Here is a 22,719-nt window from a genome sequence, read left to right on the forward strand (position 1 = left end):
CATCTCTAAAATGGAGATGGTCTCAGATATCACTGCGAATTCAGTGATGTGCTGCCTGTAAACTACTTAGCACTGTGCCTGTGACATCTAAGTGTCCAACACAGGGTAGCATTCTCAGGCACAAATTATATAGATGTGTGACTTGGAAGGCAAATGTGACAGAAGATAAATGACCAACACCTCAGCAGATGGCAGCCAGCCCCATTCTGTTGCCCAAGCCTCTGTCCCTGCCCAAGGAGTCTGCTCACCCTGCCTACAGCTGCCCTGGTCCAGCTTTCCCGGATAGTGAGGATATGTGGTTCTTTCAGGCAGGTTTACTGAACATCCCCTAGGAGGCAGGTCAGAATGCCACATAGGCATGGTGGGTAAAGCTGCTGGCACCAAACTGTAGGGGAAGCCATTATATTCTTTTACGTTTCTCATGAAACACAATTTTTACTTGGAACAAATGACTGACAAACTGTCAGACTTACTCAGACTTAGGCAAATGGTGGACACTTCCTCAAAAATGAATGAAATGAGTCCGTTAAGTCAGGGAAAATCATGAAAGCATTTTTTTTTTCAATTTTGAGCTTCCAAACAAAATTAGAATTCCAAAAGCTTTCCGTACTTAAAGACTTTATTGGGTCACCTGGGTTGCTCAGTCGGTTAAGCATCCGACTTCAGCTCAGGTCATGATCTCAAAAGTTCATCGGATCGAGCCCTGCATGGAGCTTGCCGCTAATGGTGTGGAGCCTGCTTGAGATTCTCTCTCTCCCTCTCTCTCTGCCCCTCCCCTGCTCAGGTGCACATGCTCTCCATCTCTCTCCCTGTCTTTCTCTCTGTCTCTGTCTCTCTCTCTCTCAAAAGAAAAAAGAAAAAGGAAAAAAGACTTGGTTGATGATGATCGTTGTGGTGCTATTAACAAATGTGATTTTTTGATATTATATATAATAAAATGTGTCAACAATTAGAAGATCTGCATACCTCTGTGTGACCACTATTTTCCTAACGGCCAGCGCATGAAGTTACCAAATCATGCATTAGTAAAAAGGATCCATTCAAAGTATGAAACTGACCAGTGGATTTTAATGTAAAAGCATGGAAGTTTACCAATATTGATATTGGCTTCCAATTCCACACTGCACCTGAGCACTAAGAAACTACCATTTGTCAAGTTTTCATATAGAATCAAAGAAGACTATCCACAATTATCTGACAAAGCTATTAAAATAGTCCTTTTTTGCAAATACGTATCTGTGCAAGGCCAGATTTTCTTCATATTCTTCAACCAAAACAACATATGGCCACAGATAGAATGCAGAAGCAGATAGGAGAATGCTGTCTTCTTTTAAGCCAGCCATTAAAGAGATTTGCAAAAACATAAAAACAATGCTACTTTTGTTGCGTTTTTTGTTTTAGAAATATACCTATTTTTCATAAAATACTACTTGTGTTAACATAACTGAGTTTTTGGTTGCTATATGAAAATAAATTAATACATATTTTTAATGACTTTTACTCTATGTTCTTCTCAATTCTCTACTCTCTCTGAGTTAAGTGCTGTAAACAGACTTGTTCATTCACTCATTTGTTTATTTCAGGGAGATGCTAGTATTCTTTTATCCTGGAAATGTGAGACTAGAAGGCAAACGGTGGTAAAAGTGATGAGAAGCTCTGGTAAATGTGCATACATTCATTCAGATGATGCAACCAATGTCTCTTAAACATTGTTCTTGTTGGGATTCACGTTTCCCAAATCACTCTCTCTAGTCCAAAGCTCTTACCGAGCATAATCATTCACTTGGCAAATACTTATTTAGTACCAACCATGTGTCAGGCACTGTCTACTGAAGGACCTTCATAACACGTCACCTTCAATGTCCCACAGACACTGTCAACTCAGAACCCCCAACACTAGGCTTGCCTTCACACTCACCAGTACCTCCTCGCCTGGCTGTGGTCTAAGTGATTGCTGTTGTCTGACACCCTGAGGCCCAGGCCAAACACCCAGCGGTGTCCTTGCCTCCCCATCTCCCCTCAGCCCACAAGTCCCAGAAACAACTCTTCAATAGCTTTTAAGTGGTCCATTTTTCTCCATCCATCCTAGTTCAAGCTTCTTTCATCCGTCACCCAAATTACTACCACAGACACCAAACTTCTCTCTCTACCTCCTGTCTTACCTTTTCTTCGTCTGTCTATACTGCCCTGGGCCTGGAAACTCACAGCCAGCACACCATTAATGTGGTCGGTTGAGGGATATCATCGCCACTTTACAGATGAGGAAAACAGGGTTTGAACGTTAGATCACTTGCCCAGGTGGCATTTTTAGAAGGCAAATTTGATTGGGCCACTCCCTGGGTTCAACCTCAATGGGACCCAACCCTCAGGATAAAATACAAGCTCTCTAATAGGGGCTATAAGGCATGGGCCCTCCACACAGGCTTCCCAGCCCTCCCTGTGCCCTGTGCTCCTTTTATCTCCAGGCTTTTTCACACATGCTGTTCTCTCTGCCTAGGCCACTCTTCTCCCAACTGACTCAGTTTAGCTGTGCCTTCCTGCAAGAAACCTCCCCCAACTCCGAGATGGGGGAGATGCCCCTTTTATGAGTTCCCATGGCAACCACAACTCACTGTCATGGTAGCACTTACCACACCAGGTTTTTTTGTTCGTTTGCTTCCTTTTTTTTAATTCCCCTAGCCCTTCAGTGAGGTCGTTCCAACCCTATAATGCATTTAGGCTCTTTTGTCACAGTCTATATGCCATGCTAGAATCACCCAACTGCCTAAGTGATTTTTTAAATTCACATATATTAAAGTTTACTCTTTACTTTTATTGCCTTCTATAAGGTTCTATTTCATATATCGACCATTACAGTATCATACAGAATAGTTTCACTGCCCCCCAAAACTCCCGTGTTCAACAACCCAACACTCCTTCCTCGACCCCATCACACTGTTTTAATTGCCTGTTTACTTGACTCTCTCTCTCTCTCCAGTTCACGATCTGTTCTATTTAACACAGTGTCATCCCCAGTATGAAGCAAAATGCACGGCACTCTAAGGATACTCTACAAATACCTGTTAAATTCAAGAACTGGAAACTTTTCGAACCTACAATTTAAACCCTGTCCCTGAATGACAATGGAACCAGCTCTAACAACTCCAGCAATGCTATGCACAGCTCCCTTATGCTAGCTCTTCCCCAGTGACACATGCTTGGGTGAATGAATGGAGCCCACAGGTAGTTAAGGCTGCCAGCATGTCTGCTGGGCTCGGGCAGAATGACCAGCTCAGAAGGGTCAGGACTATGGAGCTGCTGCCCAAGAAATGGGGGAGGGGTGGCCCTGTGGAACAACAGATGGTACTTAGTGGGGAGTGACACTTGGAACAAAGAAAGAACACTGGGAACCCTGAAAAGCCTTGGCTAGGGAGCCCCACATCTAAACCAACATATTGCATGGCAGTCTGAATCCCAGAAACGCGGCATTATCACGATGCTGCATGGATCAAGGCATGCTCTGTAGATTACTAGGCCAGCTTGGGTAGGGACTTGGCATTGAAAGTCTAGGCCCTGCTCGGGTATCTGCCTTTCTCGCTCCTATGATTTAAGAAAGAGCTGGGAGAACTCCAAAGCTGTGGGTGGAGGGAGAAGCTTCTGAGAGCTGAACTGTCAGAGCCCAAACAATGGCTTTCTCTGTGCAGCTGGGCTTTGCACCTGGTGCCTGCACAGGGCCCTCTGTGCTTCGGTTCTTCCGCACACAGCAATGTCCACACAGGCGGGGCTTATAAATACCCTCCAAAGGAGAAGTGAAACCACTGGCTAGTTCTCCTTTTCTCTGCTTAGTTGGCGCCCAGCAGCTGAGAGCAGCTGGTACAAACTCACATTCCCCAGTTCAGAGGCTCAACCTGTTCTTATTATTTTATGGTTGGGAAGCTTCTGGCAAACATCCTGTTTAGAATAAAATGGGACTCAGACTGACTATCAGGGGCTAAATTTACCACCTAGAAACTTCAAACAAAATAAAAGAGAAAGCAGAGGAAAGGGCAAGACCTATCGCACACCATTCACAGAAAGAGAACACAAAAGTCTTCTCAGAGTGAGCCTTTTACCTGTATGTAGAAGGTCCTGGAGCTTGTTATGATTTCAAACAGGTTGTCCCTCATTAAGAGATCACTAGACAAAGAGAAAGCAAGTTACCAGGCATGCCTGCACACACACTGAGGACATGATTTATCCCAAGTAAAGGCTCCTGCGCCCTCTCCCATAGAAAGGGGGCTCCCAGGCCATTCTTCCTCCGGCCTCTGCCTCAAAAACCATGACGGGGTCTCCTCCAGCTTAACTTCCCACAGGTTCTCAGTAGGTCTCACCATCCCCATGGAAATCCCACACATACACACACCCCACCACCAGTTCTAACAAGATAATGCTCCTTTCCCTCTAAAACCTCCTGCCTAAGATCCATCACATCCCATACGACCTATAGTTGTGGGGGGAAGGGGCAGTTAGGGGCCAAGATGTATAAAGTTCTTTGTACAAAGCACTGCTTTAAATGCTTTTTTCAGGGTGAAGCAGATGAACATTTTATTGGTTTTATAAATATGTAAATGTAACTAATCAATTATTCATTTTACATATTTATTAATACATAAGATATTATTTATATATAAAGACATAGGGAGAGAGAATGGACCTGTAACATTTTATTAGTTTCAGGTACACAAGATAGTGATGCAGTATTTGTATATATTGTGAACTGATCACAAGAAGTCTAGTTGACATCAGTCACCACACATAGTTACAAGCTCTTTTTTTCTTGTGATGAGAACTTTTAAGGTCTACTCCCTCAGCAACTTACAAATATCCAATATAGCATTATTAATTATGGTTACCATACTGTACTTCACATTACTAGGACTTATTTATTTTATAAATGGAAGTTTGTGCCTTCTGATCCCCTTTACCCATTTTGCCCACCCCCCACCTCCCACCTCTGGCAACCACCAATCTGTTCTTTGAGTGTTTTTGAGTGTGTTATTTTATCCAATGTTTACAACAATCCAGTAAGGAACTTAAGACTTTCCCCACTTTGTGGATGAGGAAACCCAGCCTCAGAGAGGCTACGTGACTTGTCCATGGTGCCGAAGTTAGTAAACAGCAGAGCAAGGATTTGAACCCAGGTCTGACTTCAGAATCTATGCTTTTAAGTACTCCATTACCATTTGCCTCTCCTATGGGAACCAACTCTCACTTCCAAAGCCTTCCTCCCCACAAGCAGCAACCTCATCAGCTTCATTAAATTACTGCTCTGTGCCACCCTGTACTGGGTTGAGATGGGGAACCAATGAGATATGGAAGGAGAAACTAGACTCCTTTAAGATACTTCAAACTCGGTATGAGTTTGGGAAGAATCCTGACTTCTACAAGGAAAAAGGGGAGATGTAGGTGGTGCCCAGTGACAAACCCTAAATCGGCCAAAATTATTTGCAGTGTTGAGCGCCTGTTGTGTGTATCCAGGTGCTGTGGGCAATACATAAGGAGTGAAAGATCTAATTTCTTCCCAATAAAAGAACCAAAAAAAAAAAAAAAAGCAAAACTATACAATTAGATGTTAGACTGTGTGTTCTTACGCCAAGAGTGAGAATAATTCCAAAAAAGGACTGATTGCAGGCAGAGCTGGCTTCATGAATGAGGACTTGGAAGGACATGGCAGGCATTGAGCCAGTGACATGGGCACCCAGGCAAAGGAGGAGCAAGAGACTAAAGACCCACGTGGGAAGGGACAGCAAGACAGTGTCAGAAAGACCTGGGACCAAATCCTGACTCCACTTGGGGAAAAGATATTGTAGGAATATTTTAAATCTTTGTGGGCCTTTGTACCCCAACTGTAAAAAGGAGATGAGAAGACCCCCCTTACCAGGCTGGTGACCACAAAGATCAATGTATAAAGTACATAAGGCATCTGCTACCATGCATGTCATATAGCGGTCACTTGAAACATTTCACTGACCATTATTACTTTCTGAATGGAGATGGCTCTTCTTACTGACTAAACTGTTTTCATTTTTTAAATTACTCACACACATACAGTACACTCATGTCATCAACTCCTGAAGAGACGAAAGCAAAGCAAGGAGGAAACCCCACCCTTGTCACATCTACTTCCCAAGCTACACGTTGCCTTTCAATTCAATTCAGTTCAATTCAATTTAATTCAAGTTAACAAATGTTTGTTGACTACGCAGATGCCCTAAAGCTTCTTAACTGGGTTTGGGGAGGCCGCACAGTCTCATAGGCCTGGAACCCGAAGAGCCTTGGGGACTTCTTTCCCTAATGATCTGAAGCTCTCTTAATTCCTTCACTAAGGATTCAGTCTGACTGTGGCAGTGAGAGACTCAGGTGAAGTACAGAGCACTCTTAGGACTCAATGCCATCTGGGCTCGCTAAGCTGCCCAACAGTCCCAGGTGGCTGTCCACCTACCTGTTTGCACGGGCCCCCTGTGAAGTCAGGAATCATCTCTGAGGATGCTGTCATGCCCAGTCTTTCCTCCACCCACCATCAACCTCTGGAGCCACACTTCTGGAACATCCATCACCAGCCACTTTTATGGAATACAAACTGTCACTGGGAACTTCCCTAATCTCTACTCTGCAAATATCATTTGCAAGACTCAGTACAGCTCCAGTTCAGTCCCTGCTTCCTTGGGGTCATGTGGCCTTTTGTTGCCATGCAAGACCTTCCTATGCCTTCATGTGATAACAGTCTGCCTGCTGCTAAGAGCCTCCCTGATGATGTTGGTCTGTGATGCACAGTCCATGGGATGGAGAGACGCAAACAGTCTCTAAAGACTGGAGCTTAAGGGGCAAAAGGAGGACTTTTAGATGTCTAGATGCCCTTGGGTTTCTACAGTTTAGTTCTAAGGGCATCTGTATCTATACTGACTACAGGAGAGCGCCTTTGCCTGTGGGCCCCAGATCCCAAAGTCCTCCTATGCACCATGGCACTCTTCCTAGTGGGAAGAGGAACACATTAAAAATACTCGCTCTTCCTCTACAAGGGAGTCACACAGAGATGCTGTTAATCACCTTTGTGTTAAGGAGATATCCAGGACTTTGTCAAAAAAGGGGAAAAGGCGTAAGAAGTTCAGGGAAGAAGCATTGGAATAAGCAGTGATCTGACCAGCAGTGCTGATAAGTGAGACCTCAGGACACTGTCCCTGCTCTGAGCCCTAAGCCTCCCATGCAATGAGCATCTAATTCTAACACTTGAGAAGCATCCCAACACCACTCTCTTCTTTTTCCCACATTCTTTCTTTTTCTACATCAAAAATTATTATTTAGACTCAGCCTGAGTCTCTCAGTCTCTCAGGGGCTAGAGAAAGGCAGAGGGAAAAGATGAGATGAGCTTGCCCAGTTTGGTCTCTTAGCTGCATTAGTTTGGATGCAGTAAGTGAGATGTCAGGCCCTGTCATGCTCATGGGAGAAAATTCTTAAATAGAGCTTCTGAAGGGTAGTAAATGAAGATTTAGGCAGGCAAATGTGGATTCCTATCAGAAAAAAAAAAAGTAAGCAGAGATAATTACCCAGATTTGACCAGACACTCATGGGTCTTAAGAACATCCTTGAGAAATATAGTGCGCAGTGGTTCTCGGTCCTGGTGGAAAAAATTAGGTAAATGAGACTATCCACATAATGCCACAACCCAGCCCAGCTGATGAATGTATCTCTCTGATCAGAGGTACACTGCAAACAAGGCAAAGTCTCAAAATAACTATCAAGAGAGGAAAAAGTTCTAAGAAGATATTCTGTGGCTCTGACCACAGAGCAGCTCACTGCGTTGAGGGAGGGACAAAGTGAAGGCCACGTTACTATTGACGTAAAGATGTACACATGGGATGGATGCTCATAAGACAGAGGCACCCCGCAGGCCTGTGTGTGTGCCCACATCTCTACTCATGCACACACATGTCAGTGTCACCTGTGTGCCTCTTGCTTCCATGGCCTGTCAGAAGGGCCCCAGAATGACTACAAACCTGTTCACACTTGAAGTAGCAGAGAGTAAAGTCATCAAGTGCAAAGAAGCGACGTTTCCAGCTCTTCCGCTGAAATAAAAAGCAAGAGCAGGACATTAAGAAGAGGTCCCAGCATTCCAGAGGGTGTTCCAGTCCTAAGCCTCTGGGTACCCAGCCCAATGGAAGCTGGGCTCCCACATTCAGTGGGAGAGACGGGGTCAGCAGAGGGAGAGACTTCTTCCTATTAGAGGCAGAGCCTCAGGCATGCAGGGGTGAGTATTTAGTCCCAAACCTTTCACCGGTTTGGGAAGTGGGCAGCTCCTCCTTGCAGCCAGCTGTCCCCTGTGCACTGCCCACAACCACTGCTCCCAGGAGGCACCAGGACTCACTCTGGCCCCAGCGCTGACACTCACCACATTCCCTTGCTTCACGCAGTAGCCGCTCTTAATGAAGTGGGGCCCAGAGGGAACATGGCTGCCTGTCGTAGGGATGTAACTCTGAGACCTTCGAAGGATGGCGTGGGACCCGGGTTCACTCCCTTCCTGCCCATCCCCACCGTTCTACAAGGAAACAGTGTCAGGATTAGCACCTCCCCTTGCTCCTCACACGGCAAACCCCATGCCTCACCCAGCTCTCTCGGGGAAGCCTCTCTTGCCTCTTTACCCATGATAGCAATCAAAGAAGAAATAACAAGAAAGTAAACATTCATTTTGCTCCCATCAGGCACTGTACTGGGTCCTGTCAGAGAACAAGGCTTGCGAAGTTGGGCAGACCCAGGAAAAAGGTAAGGACAGAGAAGGCAAACCAGAAGAGGGGAGAAACACCCTATGGGAGGAGGGACAGCAGGCTTGTTTTGCCCCTGTGATTTACAAGTGCTAGTCTCCCATGTATGGTGCAGGACCATACCGGCCAAAATGCCTCAAGATATGGTGGCCCTGATTTCTGTACTGCTACTATTCACACCCACCCCTGTCCTGGGTTTTCTTGGCCACCCCATCTTCCCTGGTTCCCCCAACCACAACTACCTTTCCTCAGTGCAGCCCACCTCTATGTACATCACTGGCACACTATGGACACCCCCATACCCCTGCCCCCTCCCGCCCCCACCAAAAGCCCCAGGTCCCAGCACCTGGTTGATGGGCGTGTGTACCACCACCCCTCCAATGATCTCGGTCTTGTAGGCCACCTGCGGCTTCTTCTCTAGGGCTGGAGGAGCTGCTAGGCTTTTCAGAACCTCGGTAGTCAGGGGCAGGCTCCCAACTTTGGGCACCTGGCAAGAAAGACAGCTTAGGAAAAGTGGGGAGGCAAAAGAGGATTGGGGAAGAGGTAAGAAAAGCTAACGTACCAAATTGTAGTAAGGGCTCTTCCTCAGCCCTTCCATCGACACATTCCTGAATACGAGGAACTCTGCCAGCAGACCCCTATACCCACATGCACACACACACACACAATTACCGAGCACCCACTGTGAGCCGGCCCTTCCCTGACTACAGACCAACCATAAGACAGCAAACAGACATACATGCCCCACCCTAATAGCACGGACATTCCAACAACAGAGACTGACCAAAAAATGCACAGCCAAACAATAAGAATAATTATAAATTGTGGGGAGTGCCATAAAAAAAATAAACAGGAGCTGAGATACAGAGGTGCAGGGGAACTATTTGAAACGGAATGGTGAGCGGAGGTATCCAGAGGAAGAGAGATGCTGGAACAGTAACCCAGAGATGAACAGGAACCAGGAATGTAAGGAGGAGAAAGCATGCTAGGCAGGGGAACACGTAACATACATGTGGGATACGGAATAGAATTAGGGGACCATGAGCTTTGGAGCCCAAGGACCCGGGCTACCTACTCCTGACCTGTCACTGACTAACTGAGTGACCTTTGGCACTGAACCTCTCTCTAGGCCAAAACTGGCCCATGTAGAAAACAAAAAGGGAAATAATATTTATATCGTAGTCACTGTACTTATCAAATGATAGAGTATATATATATTTAAAATTTTCAAAAATAAAAAATATAAAAGTACAGTTGACCTTTGAACAACACAGGGGGTTAAGAGCACTGACTCCCACACAGTAAAAACTCCATGTATAACTTGTAACTCTGAAAACTCAACTACTAATAGCCTACTGTTGACCGGAAGCCTTACTGATAACAGACATCATCAGTTAACACAGATTTTGTATGTTCTATGTATTATATACTGTATTCTTACAATAAAGCTAGACAAAATAAAATATTATTAAGAAAATCATAAGGAAAATACATTCACAGTTGTACTGCAAAAAAACCCTGCATATAAGTAGTTCAAACCTATGTTGTTCAGGGGTCAAGAATATTACAAAATATTTTAATTAACATTTCACAAATGGTACTCACATTTACAAACACAGCCCTTTTGAACAGTTATCTTTTTTTCTCTCTTGGAAGAATTAGGGCACCACGGACAATCACATAATCACAGAATTTTTATGGCTCTTTTGACACCACAGGCCACAGGCTGCAAACTGGTGGCCTGAAGGCAGATTCTGGCCAAACTATGTGTTGTTGGTCCTATGTAGTGTGTTTTTCAATCCACATTTCCAATGTGGAATATTTTAGCTAAAAATCCAGACTTCCAGCTGAGCAGCATTTCTCTCTTAAAATGAAGAACACTCTTCAGTTTGCCACTGTCCCTATCATGCTCCCCAACACTGAGGCTACAAGCCAGGTGCTGTTTATCCTCATTTATGTTGTTGTTTTTCTTCCTCCTTGCTCATTTCACTCATTTATACTGGAAATTCCAATAACATCTTTCATTTTGTAAGAAAATAAGAGAGGCCCAGGCCAGTCAAGTCAATCGCCCAAAGCCGTGGTCAATAACTGAACAGAGACTAGATCCTAACTCCCAACCAGGGCGCAATTTCCACAGCATCACAAAGCCCGTCTTTCACAAGTCTCACACCCTATGCGGATCTAGACACGAGTAAAGCTAACATCTTCCATTTCTATGGCCTTGGGAATCAGAAGGACCTAAGAATCCAGACTTTTTCAAGAGCTCATAGCTCAGGGCCCTTTGAGAACTCTGCCAAGGATGAGACCAAAGACTACTCCATTCCATGTCTATTCAAAGGGTTAAGACCACTGTGATTACGCTGGAGCTCCAGAAAGAAGGTGAGACCCCTGGCCTGGGCATTCCATTTACATAGACAAAGGTGACCTCCACCCATCAGCTCTCCAGATGGAGCCAGAAATCTACCTTCTCTCCCTTCCAGCTGTCTGAACTGCAGTTCCCACCTCAGTGGGCCCCATTCAGGGCCACACAATGTGTCAAACTCTGCTGCATGGTCTCTACCTCAAGCAATGCCTATGAAGTAGGCATTATTTTCTCCATTTTATAGAAGAGATCAATGAAAGCTCATTCAAAGGAAGTAAATTTCCCCTAGGACTGCCTGACTCTCCATTGCTAAATGCCCCACTACCTACCTATGCCACCTTTTCTTCCCTGAGCTTTGCTATAATGTGATGGGGCCCCTTTAGGGATGTTGACTATGGCTGGGATGTTTAGTGATATCATCATCATGGAACAACAGAAGCTCCCCTCAAGTGACCTAAATGAATTCTAGCAAAGAAGGAGGGATGTAGCCTTTTAGACTTCCCAGTGGCCAGCAAAGGACTCATAGAAGCTTAGCTGTTGTACTGCCTCTCAGAATCTTGTCATCATGGGCTGCATCTGACCATCTACACAGAGCCTTTCCAAAGCCTCCAGCTTGTGGAGGACAAACCCACAATAACTGCCCAGAGCTTGAAAACAAGGTTATTCTTTTGGTTGGTCCATATCCCCAGAGGCCTAATTAAAGGCGTGCCCTCCTCAATCTCCCTGTGGAGTATTCTCTGATGGGGGATATCCTTATGAATCTCATTTGCAATGTGAAATGAAAATTACAGGGACATGGGGCACCTGGCTCAGTTGCTAGAGCATATGACTCTTGATCCCGGGGTTACAAATTCAAGCCCCATGGTGGGTGTAGAGGTTACTTAACAACAAGAAAAGAAAGAAAAGAAAGAAAGAAGGAAGGAAGGAGAGAAAGAAGAAAGAAAGAAAGAAAGAAAGAAAGAAAGAAAGAAAGAAAGAAAAGAAAGAAAGAAGAAAAAGAGACAGAGAAAGAAAGAAAGAAAGAAAGAAAGAAAGAAAGAAAGAAAGAGAGAAAGAAAGAAAAAGAAAATTACAGGGGCTCATCTTACTTCCACCAGGCATGTCTAGACTGCAATGAGGAACAATCCAATGGGGGCAGGAGGCTGTGCTTTACTTTTACTGCTCAATTTTCAACAGTTTTGGGAAATGTAGTAAGTTGAATAATGTCCCCTTAAAACCATCCACCCACAAACTCAGAATATGACCTTATTTAGAAATAGGGTCTTTGCAAATATAGTTAAATTAAGATCAGGTCATAACCAGTTAGGGTGGGCCCAAAGTCCAATGACTGATGCCCCTTTTAGAAGAAGAGAGGACACACAGACACACAGGCCATAGTGATGGAGGCAGAGATGGGAGTAATGCAGCTATAAGCCAGAGCATACCATTTTCTTCAGTGATAAGGACCCAGTGGCCTCAGCACAAAATGAACAGTGATCTGTGGGCAGATAAAGTCGATCTATCCTGGTTCCATAAACTTGGGCAAGTCACGTTAATCTCTATATATTTGTATCACCCCATTTATAATTGGGAATAATAACACTTAAGGTTTTTATATGAGGCTAAAATGAAGCCATGTATGTAAAAATGGTGTGTAATCTAACAAAGTTTACAACTGTTGCTCTTTTTAAATATTTTTAAAATTTTTAAAAATGTTTATTCATTTATTTTTTGAGAGAGAGAGCAGGAAAGAGTGTGTGTGTGTGAAAGGGGGAGGGACAGAGAGAGAGAGAGACACAGATCTGAAGAGGATCCAGGCTCTGAGTTGTCAGCACAGAGCCCAATGTGGGGCTCAAACCCACAAACCATGAGATCATGACATCATGACCTGAGCTGAAGTCAGACGTTTAATCAGCAGAGCCACCCAAGTGCCCCTTTAAATATTTCTATTAACTCTTTTAGGTCTTGGAAGTCATAGGGTTCTGGGTGCTCAATCTTAGCTCTACCATTTACCCACCTCTAGATTTTGGGCAAGACTCTGATTTCCATCTTTCTCATCTAAAAAAGGGTAATAAAACCATTTATAAGAGTGATGTGAGAGGGGTGAATAATATGGCACGTGTGAGAGCTTGGCTCGATACATTATCTGTTCCCTCATTCATCTCTGTATCTGCCAAAGTGCCTGATGCTGCACTTTGTATATAAGGTGCCCTAAAATAAGTAGGCATGCCATCAATGTGATGCCCAGCCCACATCTTCCTTCATCCCAGCCTCCCTTAGGAAGGACACAAGATACAGGACGATATGGAAGTAGAAAAAGAAGTAAACCCTTCCAGGGCACAAACTGAATAGGAAATAGAGTATCCATCCTCTTCCTTCTATCCCACGGGACCTTTGGCAGGAGGAGTGAAAAGACATATGAATGGAGTAAAGGAAAGTAAGGGGGATCCTGGAGACTATGGAGACCTAGCAGAAGGCTCTGACATTCCAGCAAGCCTCTGGACTCCCAGCCTCTGGGCACCGCCATGCTCCTTCCCACTCCTGTGGCTTATGACTTCTGTTCCACAAGACCAGAAAAAAGGTGGGGGGACCTCACTACTGACAGCAACTCTATGCTCAAGGCACAAAAGAAAGGCCCCACCTCCTATCAGGCTTTGTAGCCCAGTTTATGAGGCAGGAACAGAGAAGGAAAGCCATGAGGGAATGCTGAAAGAGAATAAAGTATTAGACACTGAAAGAAGCTCCAAAAGTGTGTCAAACACAGAAGGGTGAAGACCGCATCATGAACGAAGGAAACCTGTACTAAGATCCGCACTCTAGAGTCATGCGCACAAGCATGTCGGTTAGCACACAAATGTGAGATAGCTGCACTCTCCCTCCCTCCCTTCCGTTCTCTTTTCACAGGTGAACCAAAGTTTATAAAAATAACAAGCTACTAAGCCAGACCACCTCAATGACTGAATTGTACTCTGCTTGAGACTGCCATCGTAAGTGCTGGATAGGTGTACAGATTTCTCCTATTAATTTACTCACAGAAACCCTGAGGTATTTGGGAGAATAATCTGCCCCAGTACATAATGGTTACTATTAGAAGTGACTAGAATGTAAACTAGTCTGACTATATGATAAGAAAATGAACCATCCAGGGGCACCTGGATGGCTCAGTTGGTTGAGCATCTGACTCTTGATTTCGGCTGAGGTCATGACCCTAGAGCCATGGGATTGAGCCCCTCATCAGCTACGCAATGAGGATGGAGGCTGCTTAAGATTCTCTCTCTCCCTCAACCCCTATCCCCATCTGTGTGCTCTCAAAAAATTTTAAAAAAAGAAAAAAAAAAAGAAATCAATCTTCCAATTACAAAGCGGACAGAAGACATGAACAGACATTTCTCCAAAGACATCCAGATGGCCAACAGACACATAAAAGGATGTTCGTCATCACTTATCATCAGGGAAATGCAAATCAAAACTGCAATGAGATATCACCTCACACTGTCAGAATGGCGAAAATCAACAACGCAAGAAACAAGAGGTGTTGGTGAGGATGTGGAGAAAAAGTAGCACTTGTACACTGTTGGTGGGAATGCAAACTGGTGCAGCCACTGTGGAAAACAATATGGAGGTTCCTCAGGAAGTTAAAAATAGAACTACCTTCTGATCCAGCAATTGCACTGCTGGGTATTTACCCAAAGAATACAAGAACACTAAGTCACAGGGATACATGCGCCCCTATGTTTATAACAGCATTATCCACAATGCCAAGACATGGAAACAGCCCAAGGATCCATCAACTGATGAATGGATAAAGTGGTATACACACACACACACACACACACACACACACACACACACACGAATATTACTTGGCCATAAAAAAGAATGAAGTCTTGCCATTTGCAAGGACATGGATAGAGCTAGAGAATATAAGGCTAAGCAAGATAAGTCAGAGAAAGACAAATGTCATATGATTTCACTCACATATGGAATTTAAGAAAACAAACAAGCAAAAGAAAAATAAAAGAGACAGAGAGAGACAAATCAAGAAACAGACTCTTAACTATAGAGAACAAACTGATGGTTACCAGAGGGGAGGAGGATGGGGGGATGGGTGAAATAGGTGATGGGAATTAAGGAGTGCACTTGTGATGAGCACCGGGTGACGTATGAAAGTGCTGAATCACTATATTGTACAACTGAAACTAACATAACACTGTATGTTAACTAACTGGAATTAAAATAATAACTTAAAACAAAAATAACTAAAACAAGAATATCAATCTTCTCAGCATACAAACCACAGTTTACATGCCACAAGCCTGCCTATTATTGATGAAATGTCTAGTGGTTTTTTGGCCCCAAAAACATTAAGTTTTCCCTCTCCTCTTTCCTACCCTTCTTTCTTTTTCTGTATTTCTAAGGAAGAAGAAAGGAGTTCACCAGTCAAAGAGAATGAGACTACTCACAGAGCAGTCAGTGAACTAGCTCAGTGATGCTTTTCAAATGGAAGGCTTCTTCAGGACAGGTTGGTGGATGGCCCGGACTGACCCCCAGGTCACCTCTTAAAGGAAGAAGAGTATCCCCCCCCCCTCCGTGCCAGTAAAAAGTTCTGACTTCCCTCTTCATATGCTTTCCTTTTACTCTGCTTCTCATAGTCAGCAATCCATCTTCCAATCCCACCACACTCTGAATCAGCACACCAGAATTACCCAAAACACGACAGAGCGGGAGCCCTCCCAGGAAGCGCAAAGGGGACGCTCCATAAACTTCCCCTTGAACTTGATTCAAACTCAAACTCTCAGTTCAACTTGTGGTTAGTCAGCCAAGGTGTAAGAAGAGGTAGGGGGCACTGGGTCTGAACCGGCTCCTGGGAAAGCCCCTGCCATCATCTGAGCTTTTCCCCACCCAAAATGGGCCACGTGCTGAGAAGAGGCACGGACTCCCTCCAGAAAGGAGAAGGAATCATACATACGGTGATTTTGCTGGCTTGGTTCAAGGCTTCAACCCAGTCCTTCAGATCTTTCTGGTCATTAGCTTGAAGGAAATACCTCTGAGAGAGGGCATTGATGACTGCAATAGTCATGGGGAAGAAAAGAGGAAAGACCCAGGTGAGAACACATGCAAGACAAAAAGACTCCACAAAACTAAGGTGCCGAAGTAGCAAGGTGGAGGATTCTACGAAGCAGATGAAGACATTTGTCATGACGCAAAGTCAGCTGCATGAATATCAGGGAAGCAGCAGGCTGTAAGTGCTCTCTCTTTAAAAGTGTGAATTAGGGGCGCCTGGGTGGCGCAGTCGGTTAAGCGTCCGACTTCAGCCAGGTCACGATGATCTCGCGGTCCGTGAGTTCGAGCCCCGCGTCAGGCTCTGGGCTGATGGCTCAGAGCCTGGAGCCTGTTTCCGATTCTGTGTCTCCCTCTCTCTCTGCCCCTCCCCTGTTCATGCTCTGTCTCTCTCTGTCCCAAAAATAAATAAACGTTGAAAAAAAAAATTTAAAAAAAAAAATAAAATAAAATTAAAAAAAAAATAAAATAAAATAAAAGTGTGAATTAGTCCATCACTTGTCGTTAATGTTCTAATAACCCCCTTAATAACATACTGTTGTACAGCGATCAGGCTTCTAGTCCACCACCACCAAGATACACGCTTGAACTGCTTTTTAGAGGTGCTCAGATTTACAGTCATGATGATACATATGTAATTTTGGACCCAGTGCTCCTTGTTTTTACTGGCACAACTGGCCTGGGTTAGGAGCCTTGTCTGTGGTCGGAAAATGGAACAAAGCTTGCCTGAGATCAAATCTGTGACCCTGACCTTATTTTCCACCTGTTCTTTCCTCTGAGCACTCCATGAGGTCAATAATTTACTTTTGGGTTCATTATTTATCTCTTTTAGATCTGCTGACCACAAAATCTGAGACAGTAATTTCTGAGCTTAGCAATGATATTTGAAAGAAATGGGACAATGAGAGCACCAAAGAAGCCTGAACCAGCCTGCAGTTGGGAGAGATGACAGCTCAGGTCACTATTTTATTCTTCTAGCATAAATAAGCCAGAACTATAAGAAGTAAGCATCATGCGGTACACATTGAATCCATTAGTTCATTCAGTCCCTCAACAAATATTATTGAACAGTCATTATATGCCAGGAACCACTGTATGTGGTGAGGAGACAGCAGTGACAGAACAAAGGGATATCCCTGCTTCATGGAGCTTGCAAAACCACCCTAGAGAAAAACAGAAGCTACTTGTTAGTATCTGCTTGTAGAACTTTGTACAGTACTGAGAACACAGTAGGAGCCAAATAAATATTGATGATTTAATTAATGACTAGAGGCAGCCACCGAGCAATGCCCTCTCTGCTTCCTGTGTCACTCCCAACTCTTCACTCATCTGGCAACACTGAGACACTCGACAGGATACTCTTTTCCATTGTTCCTCCAGCTCCCCCCCCCCAAGTCTCCACCTTTCCTGAGCACACCACTACAGAGTTGGAGATGAGGGTTCCCAGAAACTACCAGTAGATACCTGTACCCTGCCCTGTGGAGTCAGGAAAACGGAAACGTCGCTGCTCCCTGCACCTCTGTCTTATGCTATTAACGGTGTTCACAGGGAGACCAAAGAAAGCAGTATCATGGACACCTAGCAACATCGCTGTGACCGAAGTCACTCATATACACAGGACATAAGTCACATGTGATCACAGGACCGTCTCCACACAAAAAGGAAGTTGCTGTAGGAGTGTTCGGAGAACTCATCCTCCAGTTCAGTACTTACCGAAGCAAAACGGAGTTTTTGGTTTCTGCTTTGGTGTAGCTACGCTCACCTAAATCAAATAAAAAAAAAAAACAAAAGAAACAAGAATATATTTCTAACATTGTTGTAAAAGAAAACAGTGTTTTCTTTTCAAATTTTTTTATTGTGAAACTTCTCACACAAAAAAGAAGAGCATATAAAACATACATAAACATTCTGAAGAATAATAATTAAATGGAAACCCTATACTCAACGATCCAGATTAAGAAATAGGCCACTATCAATCCTCTTTCTTGGAAGCCTTTTGTATGCCTCTCCCTGATAGAATCCCACCCCCACCCCTCAGAAATAAGCACTATCTTGATGTCTATATTAATCTTTATCTTTTTAAAAATGCTTTTAGAAACCACTGAGTCCTGACAAAATTCTCTTTGTTTTTTTTTTTTTTTTTAACGTTTCATTTATTTTTGAGACAGAGAGAGACAGAGCATGAATGGAGGAGGGGCAGAGAGAGAGGGAGACACAGAATCGGAAGCAGGCTCCAGGCTCCGAGCCATCAGCCCAGAGCCCGATGCGGGGCTCGAACTCACGGACTGTGAGATCGTGACCTGAGCTGAAGTCGGACACTTAACCGACTGAGCCACCCAGGTGCCCCCAAAATTCTCTTTGGACCACACAACCTGTACTTGCCCCATTCACACTACAAGATTCCACTCCCCTCGCAACCACCGACCCCCTCCCTAAACAGTTCTCCAAATTAAAGATGGTATTGCTACACACACATAGATTCCAATTAAAGCACACAGAAAGGTCAGGCAGTGTGCATTTGGACATGCTGATCAGTGTCCTTTATATCTACCCTAACTGTTGAACCACAAAAAATAAGAGGGGCCCATGGAATCAGAACATACTTATGTATTTAAAAGAAGACAACAGAAGAAAGTAGAAATATGTTTATAGCTCCTGTGCTTTCATATTGTTTTATCAATCCTACCCCTTTCATGTACACTCCTGACTACATGCAGAGGTAAACCCATGTCACTCTGGTTCAAACCCACTGAACCAATAAAGGAAAACAAATCATATTCCATCATATGCCCACAAACATTAGGTGACTACTCTTGGTGTAGGTTGAATAGGAACTGTACCTGGGATTTCTAAGGAGGCACCTGCCCCCCGCCCTCAAACCCTAGGTTAGGAACTATTTCCACATTGTCATCATGCCCCTGTGGACACATTCTCTCAGTCCCCTTTCCAAGCAAGGGCCTTCTCCTACTTGTATGAGACCTGAAAAAAAATACCTTGCCCTCCAACAAACAAAATGTATATAGCATACTCAACATTAATACATCAATCATTAAATGTCTATGTAACATTATATAAACCTCCTCGACATTATATAAACCTCTTTGACAAGTGTTTCAAGATGTCACATTAAGTCAACTTCGTTCATGTTTCATTTAAACAGTCAAATAAATTTCATTACATTCGAAAATAATTAGTAGCTTTGATTTTCTTAGTTCGCAAGAAGCCTCCTGGATGGGCAAGATGACTGCTAAAAAATTACAGCCAATCACAAATTAGAGTTACTCAGCCGAATCATTCCAAATATCAGGTGACTGAAATCCTTTCGAATATTTTACAGCCAATTATATTTAATGAGGGAGATGGTTATATTCTGATACGTTCACCATCATGTGAGGTGGAGGCCTTAGGCCTAACGGAAGTCTTTAAACAGTCCTAAAACACAAAGATTTAGGCAAAGATGAACACATATATCCTAAGTTCAGTCACAGACCACCCAAATTCAGGCATGTCTTCGCCATTCCCAGAAACCACTCAGCAGAGCTCCACGACATCATAGTTCTTTGCCCCTGTGCTGCCTGGTGTTCCTGGGTTTGAGATCCTGAATTCCATCTGAACCACAGTATGTGCCTTTATCCTGCTTGTGTCTGATGGTCTGATCTGTCAGTGTCTCATTTTCTTGCTCTATCCCTCGGCATCCATGTTCCCCCTGCAGGTCCTTACGCCCAAGGTCCATGCCCAAGGTGCATGCCCTACCCCCCACTCCTGTGTAGCTCTGACCATCACAGAACTAACTGCCTGGCCCTCAGAACCCACCCATCTCACGGCTTCTTTGTACTTGAAGCTTTCGGATGGCTTTGTAAAGCTGGGCACTTTGAGACCTTCTGGGGCTTATTTGGAGATGCACCTCTTTCTCCCAGAAACTGACTTTTATCACTGACCAGAGAAAGCACCACTGGCAGAGACTTTTCACCAGGTTGGGTGACAGACAGTCAACTCCGACCACAACTTATCAGCAGCCTATACTGAGAGACTACTACCAATATGCTTAACTGAAACCAAGAGATCATCTGGTTTTTCATTTGTTTTTATATGTTTATCCAGTTTTCAGTCAGGGGACGTGCGTGATTACATGCATGCATGTCTATAATTTGCCCCATGCCTAACCACGGAAGGAATATCTGGCAAGGCTGCTAGTTCTTTGCTGAATCAGTTCTAGTTCTGCCCTGATAGGCTATTTAGCGAGGGTCACACCCTCAAAATTTCTGATCAGCTTCCCAATTAGCAAAGCCAGACTGCAATTACAAGTCCCCTTCTTACAATCACAGAATGGCAGAAGAGGAAAAGAAATCATGTCTCTAGCTGTGCTGTGTCCTTCGGGGAGAAGGGCCAAGGTACAGGCTTCATTTACTATGGAAAGTTAGCTCTGGCCTCCCCGACATCTTGGGGACTGTGGCAGCAGAATCCCCGCCCCCATGGGACTATAAGTATAAGCCCTCTGCTCTCCACCCCACCTCATGTTGGTGATCAGACCAGCCTGTGCAGCCTCTTTCGGATGTAGTGAAGGAACAGAGTATCCTGAAAAAGTATGGTGGACAGCTTAACTATAGTGGGTGTGGCCAAGTGCTACCATCTGCCTGCCCTGAGGCGGCCACAGTTAAGTAGCTGCATGGCGGTGATTGACTGGTGGGTCCTGAATTATGCAAGCAATGAAAGGAGGTCAGGATGTGAGGTGGGGTATGGGCGCGGGTCACCCACAGAGTGACGCAGATAAGGCCACTCTACATCGCAACAGACTCTCAGGAACTCGCTCTTATCAGATCAAATACAGACCACAGGAGCAGCAAACTCATTGGTGGCAGGGCACTGTTTAGCCGGCCCCATCCTGTCTGCCCCTGGCCGGAAGTAGAGCTGGGGCCCCTCTGGCAGAAGCAGCAACAGCAGAACACGGTCTTGAAGCCCTGGGGTAGCTCTGCCCCGTGTCCAGGGTGACCCTGCCCCTTGAGGTGACATCAAGAGCAGAGGAAGAAGCAGTCAACTACACAGAATGGTTGGAGGGGTTCTAGGTAGGGGCCTCCGGACCAGCTTCAGGGGGTCAATGAGCCCTGAAATCACAGGCAAAACCGGGGTGTACACACAGACATACTTTACCTGGAAAAGGAGTCCACACTCTTCATGCAACTCTTAGAAGGATCCGTGACCACGACTCCCACCCCCCAACAACAAGAAGAACCAGTGTTCTAGGAAGATCTTCCTTATAGCTAGCTGAGGGCAAGGCCCTGACAAAGCGGGACACAAGCTGGGAGTGGGATGCTGGTGCTGGCTATATACAAGAGAAGAGCCATCCAGCAAAGTGGGAAGGTGATGGCACCAAGGCCACCTTCAGACATTTTCTAGTTTGCCCAAAACCTGGTTCTACTGCCATTGGTGCCCTGGACATCAGGTCAAGAACATTCATCTCTGTTGGCCTTTCTGAAGGAACTCCTCTTCCCAACACGAGCCCTCAACAAAGAACTATGGAAGAGCACGCAGCATTCCCCCCCCCCCCACCCCTGCACAGAGACCACACACACACCACAAGCCAGGTCAACACTGTGGTTAAATGCTTTACTCTAGGGGTTGGGGGGCAGGGGTGCTACCTAGGGGTTAACAAGAAATAACCTGGAAGGCTAAATTTGATGCCAGCACCACAGCTCAATGTTTTTCTGGGAAAACCCCTGCTTTCTGGCACTGGGTCAGGCAGGAGTTAAAGGCTCCTCTCAGCTCCATGTAACCTGACCCTGTGGCAGCTGTGGGTTTCTGCATAACACCCACCCAGGCCTGCATCTCCCAAGAAGGGCTAAAAGGCATGCCCATCCTTTCTAAATGAGGCAGCCTCCAAAACTGAGAACTCTAAAAGCCCTCATCTGAGCTGCATTTATAAATCATGATTCAGCAGGAGATTGTATTCACTTTTCCCTAATCAAAAAAAAAAAAAAAAAAAAAATCTCCAAAACCCTCTCAAACAGGAGAGGGTTTGGAATTTCACTAATAATGAGGTTCTCTGCTCCTCCTCTGATTCTGTTCCTCCAAGCCTCCTGGAGAAAGACCTAATGAGCTCACAACAAGACCGAACAGGCAAGGGGAAGGCCCAAACCTCTGGCCGGCCTAGCCTCGGAGGCGGCCACATCTCTCACCACAAGGCAAGCACAAATTGCCCACAGCTGTGCTAGCAAAGCTTTGCTTAAAGCCCTACTCCCTTCCCGCCCCCCCCCCCAGGTCATTATCTCCTCTCTCTAATCCACTCAAACCCTGCCCTGCATCTTCTGCCTTTGTGCCCAGCTGTGTCTGCCAGACGCTGCCCGCAGCCCCTGCAGCCGCCTCCACCTCCAAGCCACCCCCCCCAGCCAGCTGGGATGGCAGGCTGAACACAAGGGCTCCCAAAGCTCATTATGAAAAGGAGCCAGTGGTCACTCAGATCTGGGTCCCCCTACCGTGTATCAACCCCTGAGGGTGGGAGAATGTGGACAAGGAAGCAGAGATTCCCCAAGAGGCCTGAAGTGAGGG

At 45.0% G+C, this 22,719-nt stretch overlaps 1 protein-coding gene across 1 annotated transcript in view; it reads right to left on the reverse strand.

The window, feature by feature from the left end:
- The window catches only part of PLEKHA2 (pleckstrin homology domain containing A2), a 45,958-nt gene that overhangs the window by 8,280 nt on the left and 14,959 nt on the right, over positions 1-22,719 (reverse strand). The window contains 7 exon segments of the mRNA XM_030312585.2: positions 4,092-4,155; positions 7,563-7,633; positions 8,013-8,081; positions 8,405-8,551; positions 9,121-9,261; positions 16,085-16,182; positions 17,890-17,938. Of these exon segments, the coding sequence (XP_030168445.1) occupies positions 4,092-4,155; positions 7,563-7,633; positions 8,013-8,081; positions 8,405-8,551; positions 9,121-9,261; positions 16,085-16,182; positions 17,890-17,938 (639 nt within the window).

The sequence above is a fragment of the Lynx canadensis genome, chromosome B1, assembly GCF_007474595.2.
Source record: "Lynx canadensis isolate LIC74 chromosome B1, mLynCan4.pri.v2, whole genome shotgun sequence".
Lineage (NCBI taxonomy): Eukaryota > Metazoa > Chordata > Mammalia > Carnivora > Felidae > Lynx > Lynx canadensis.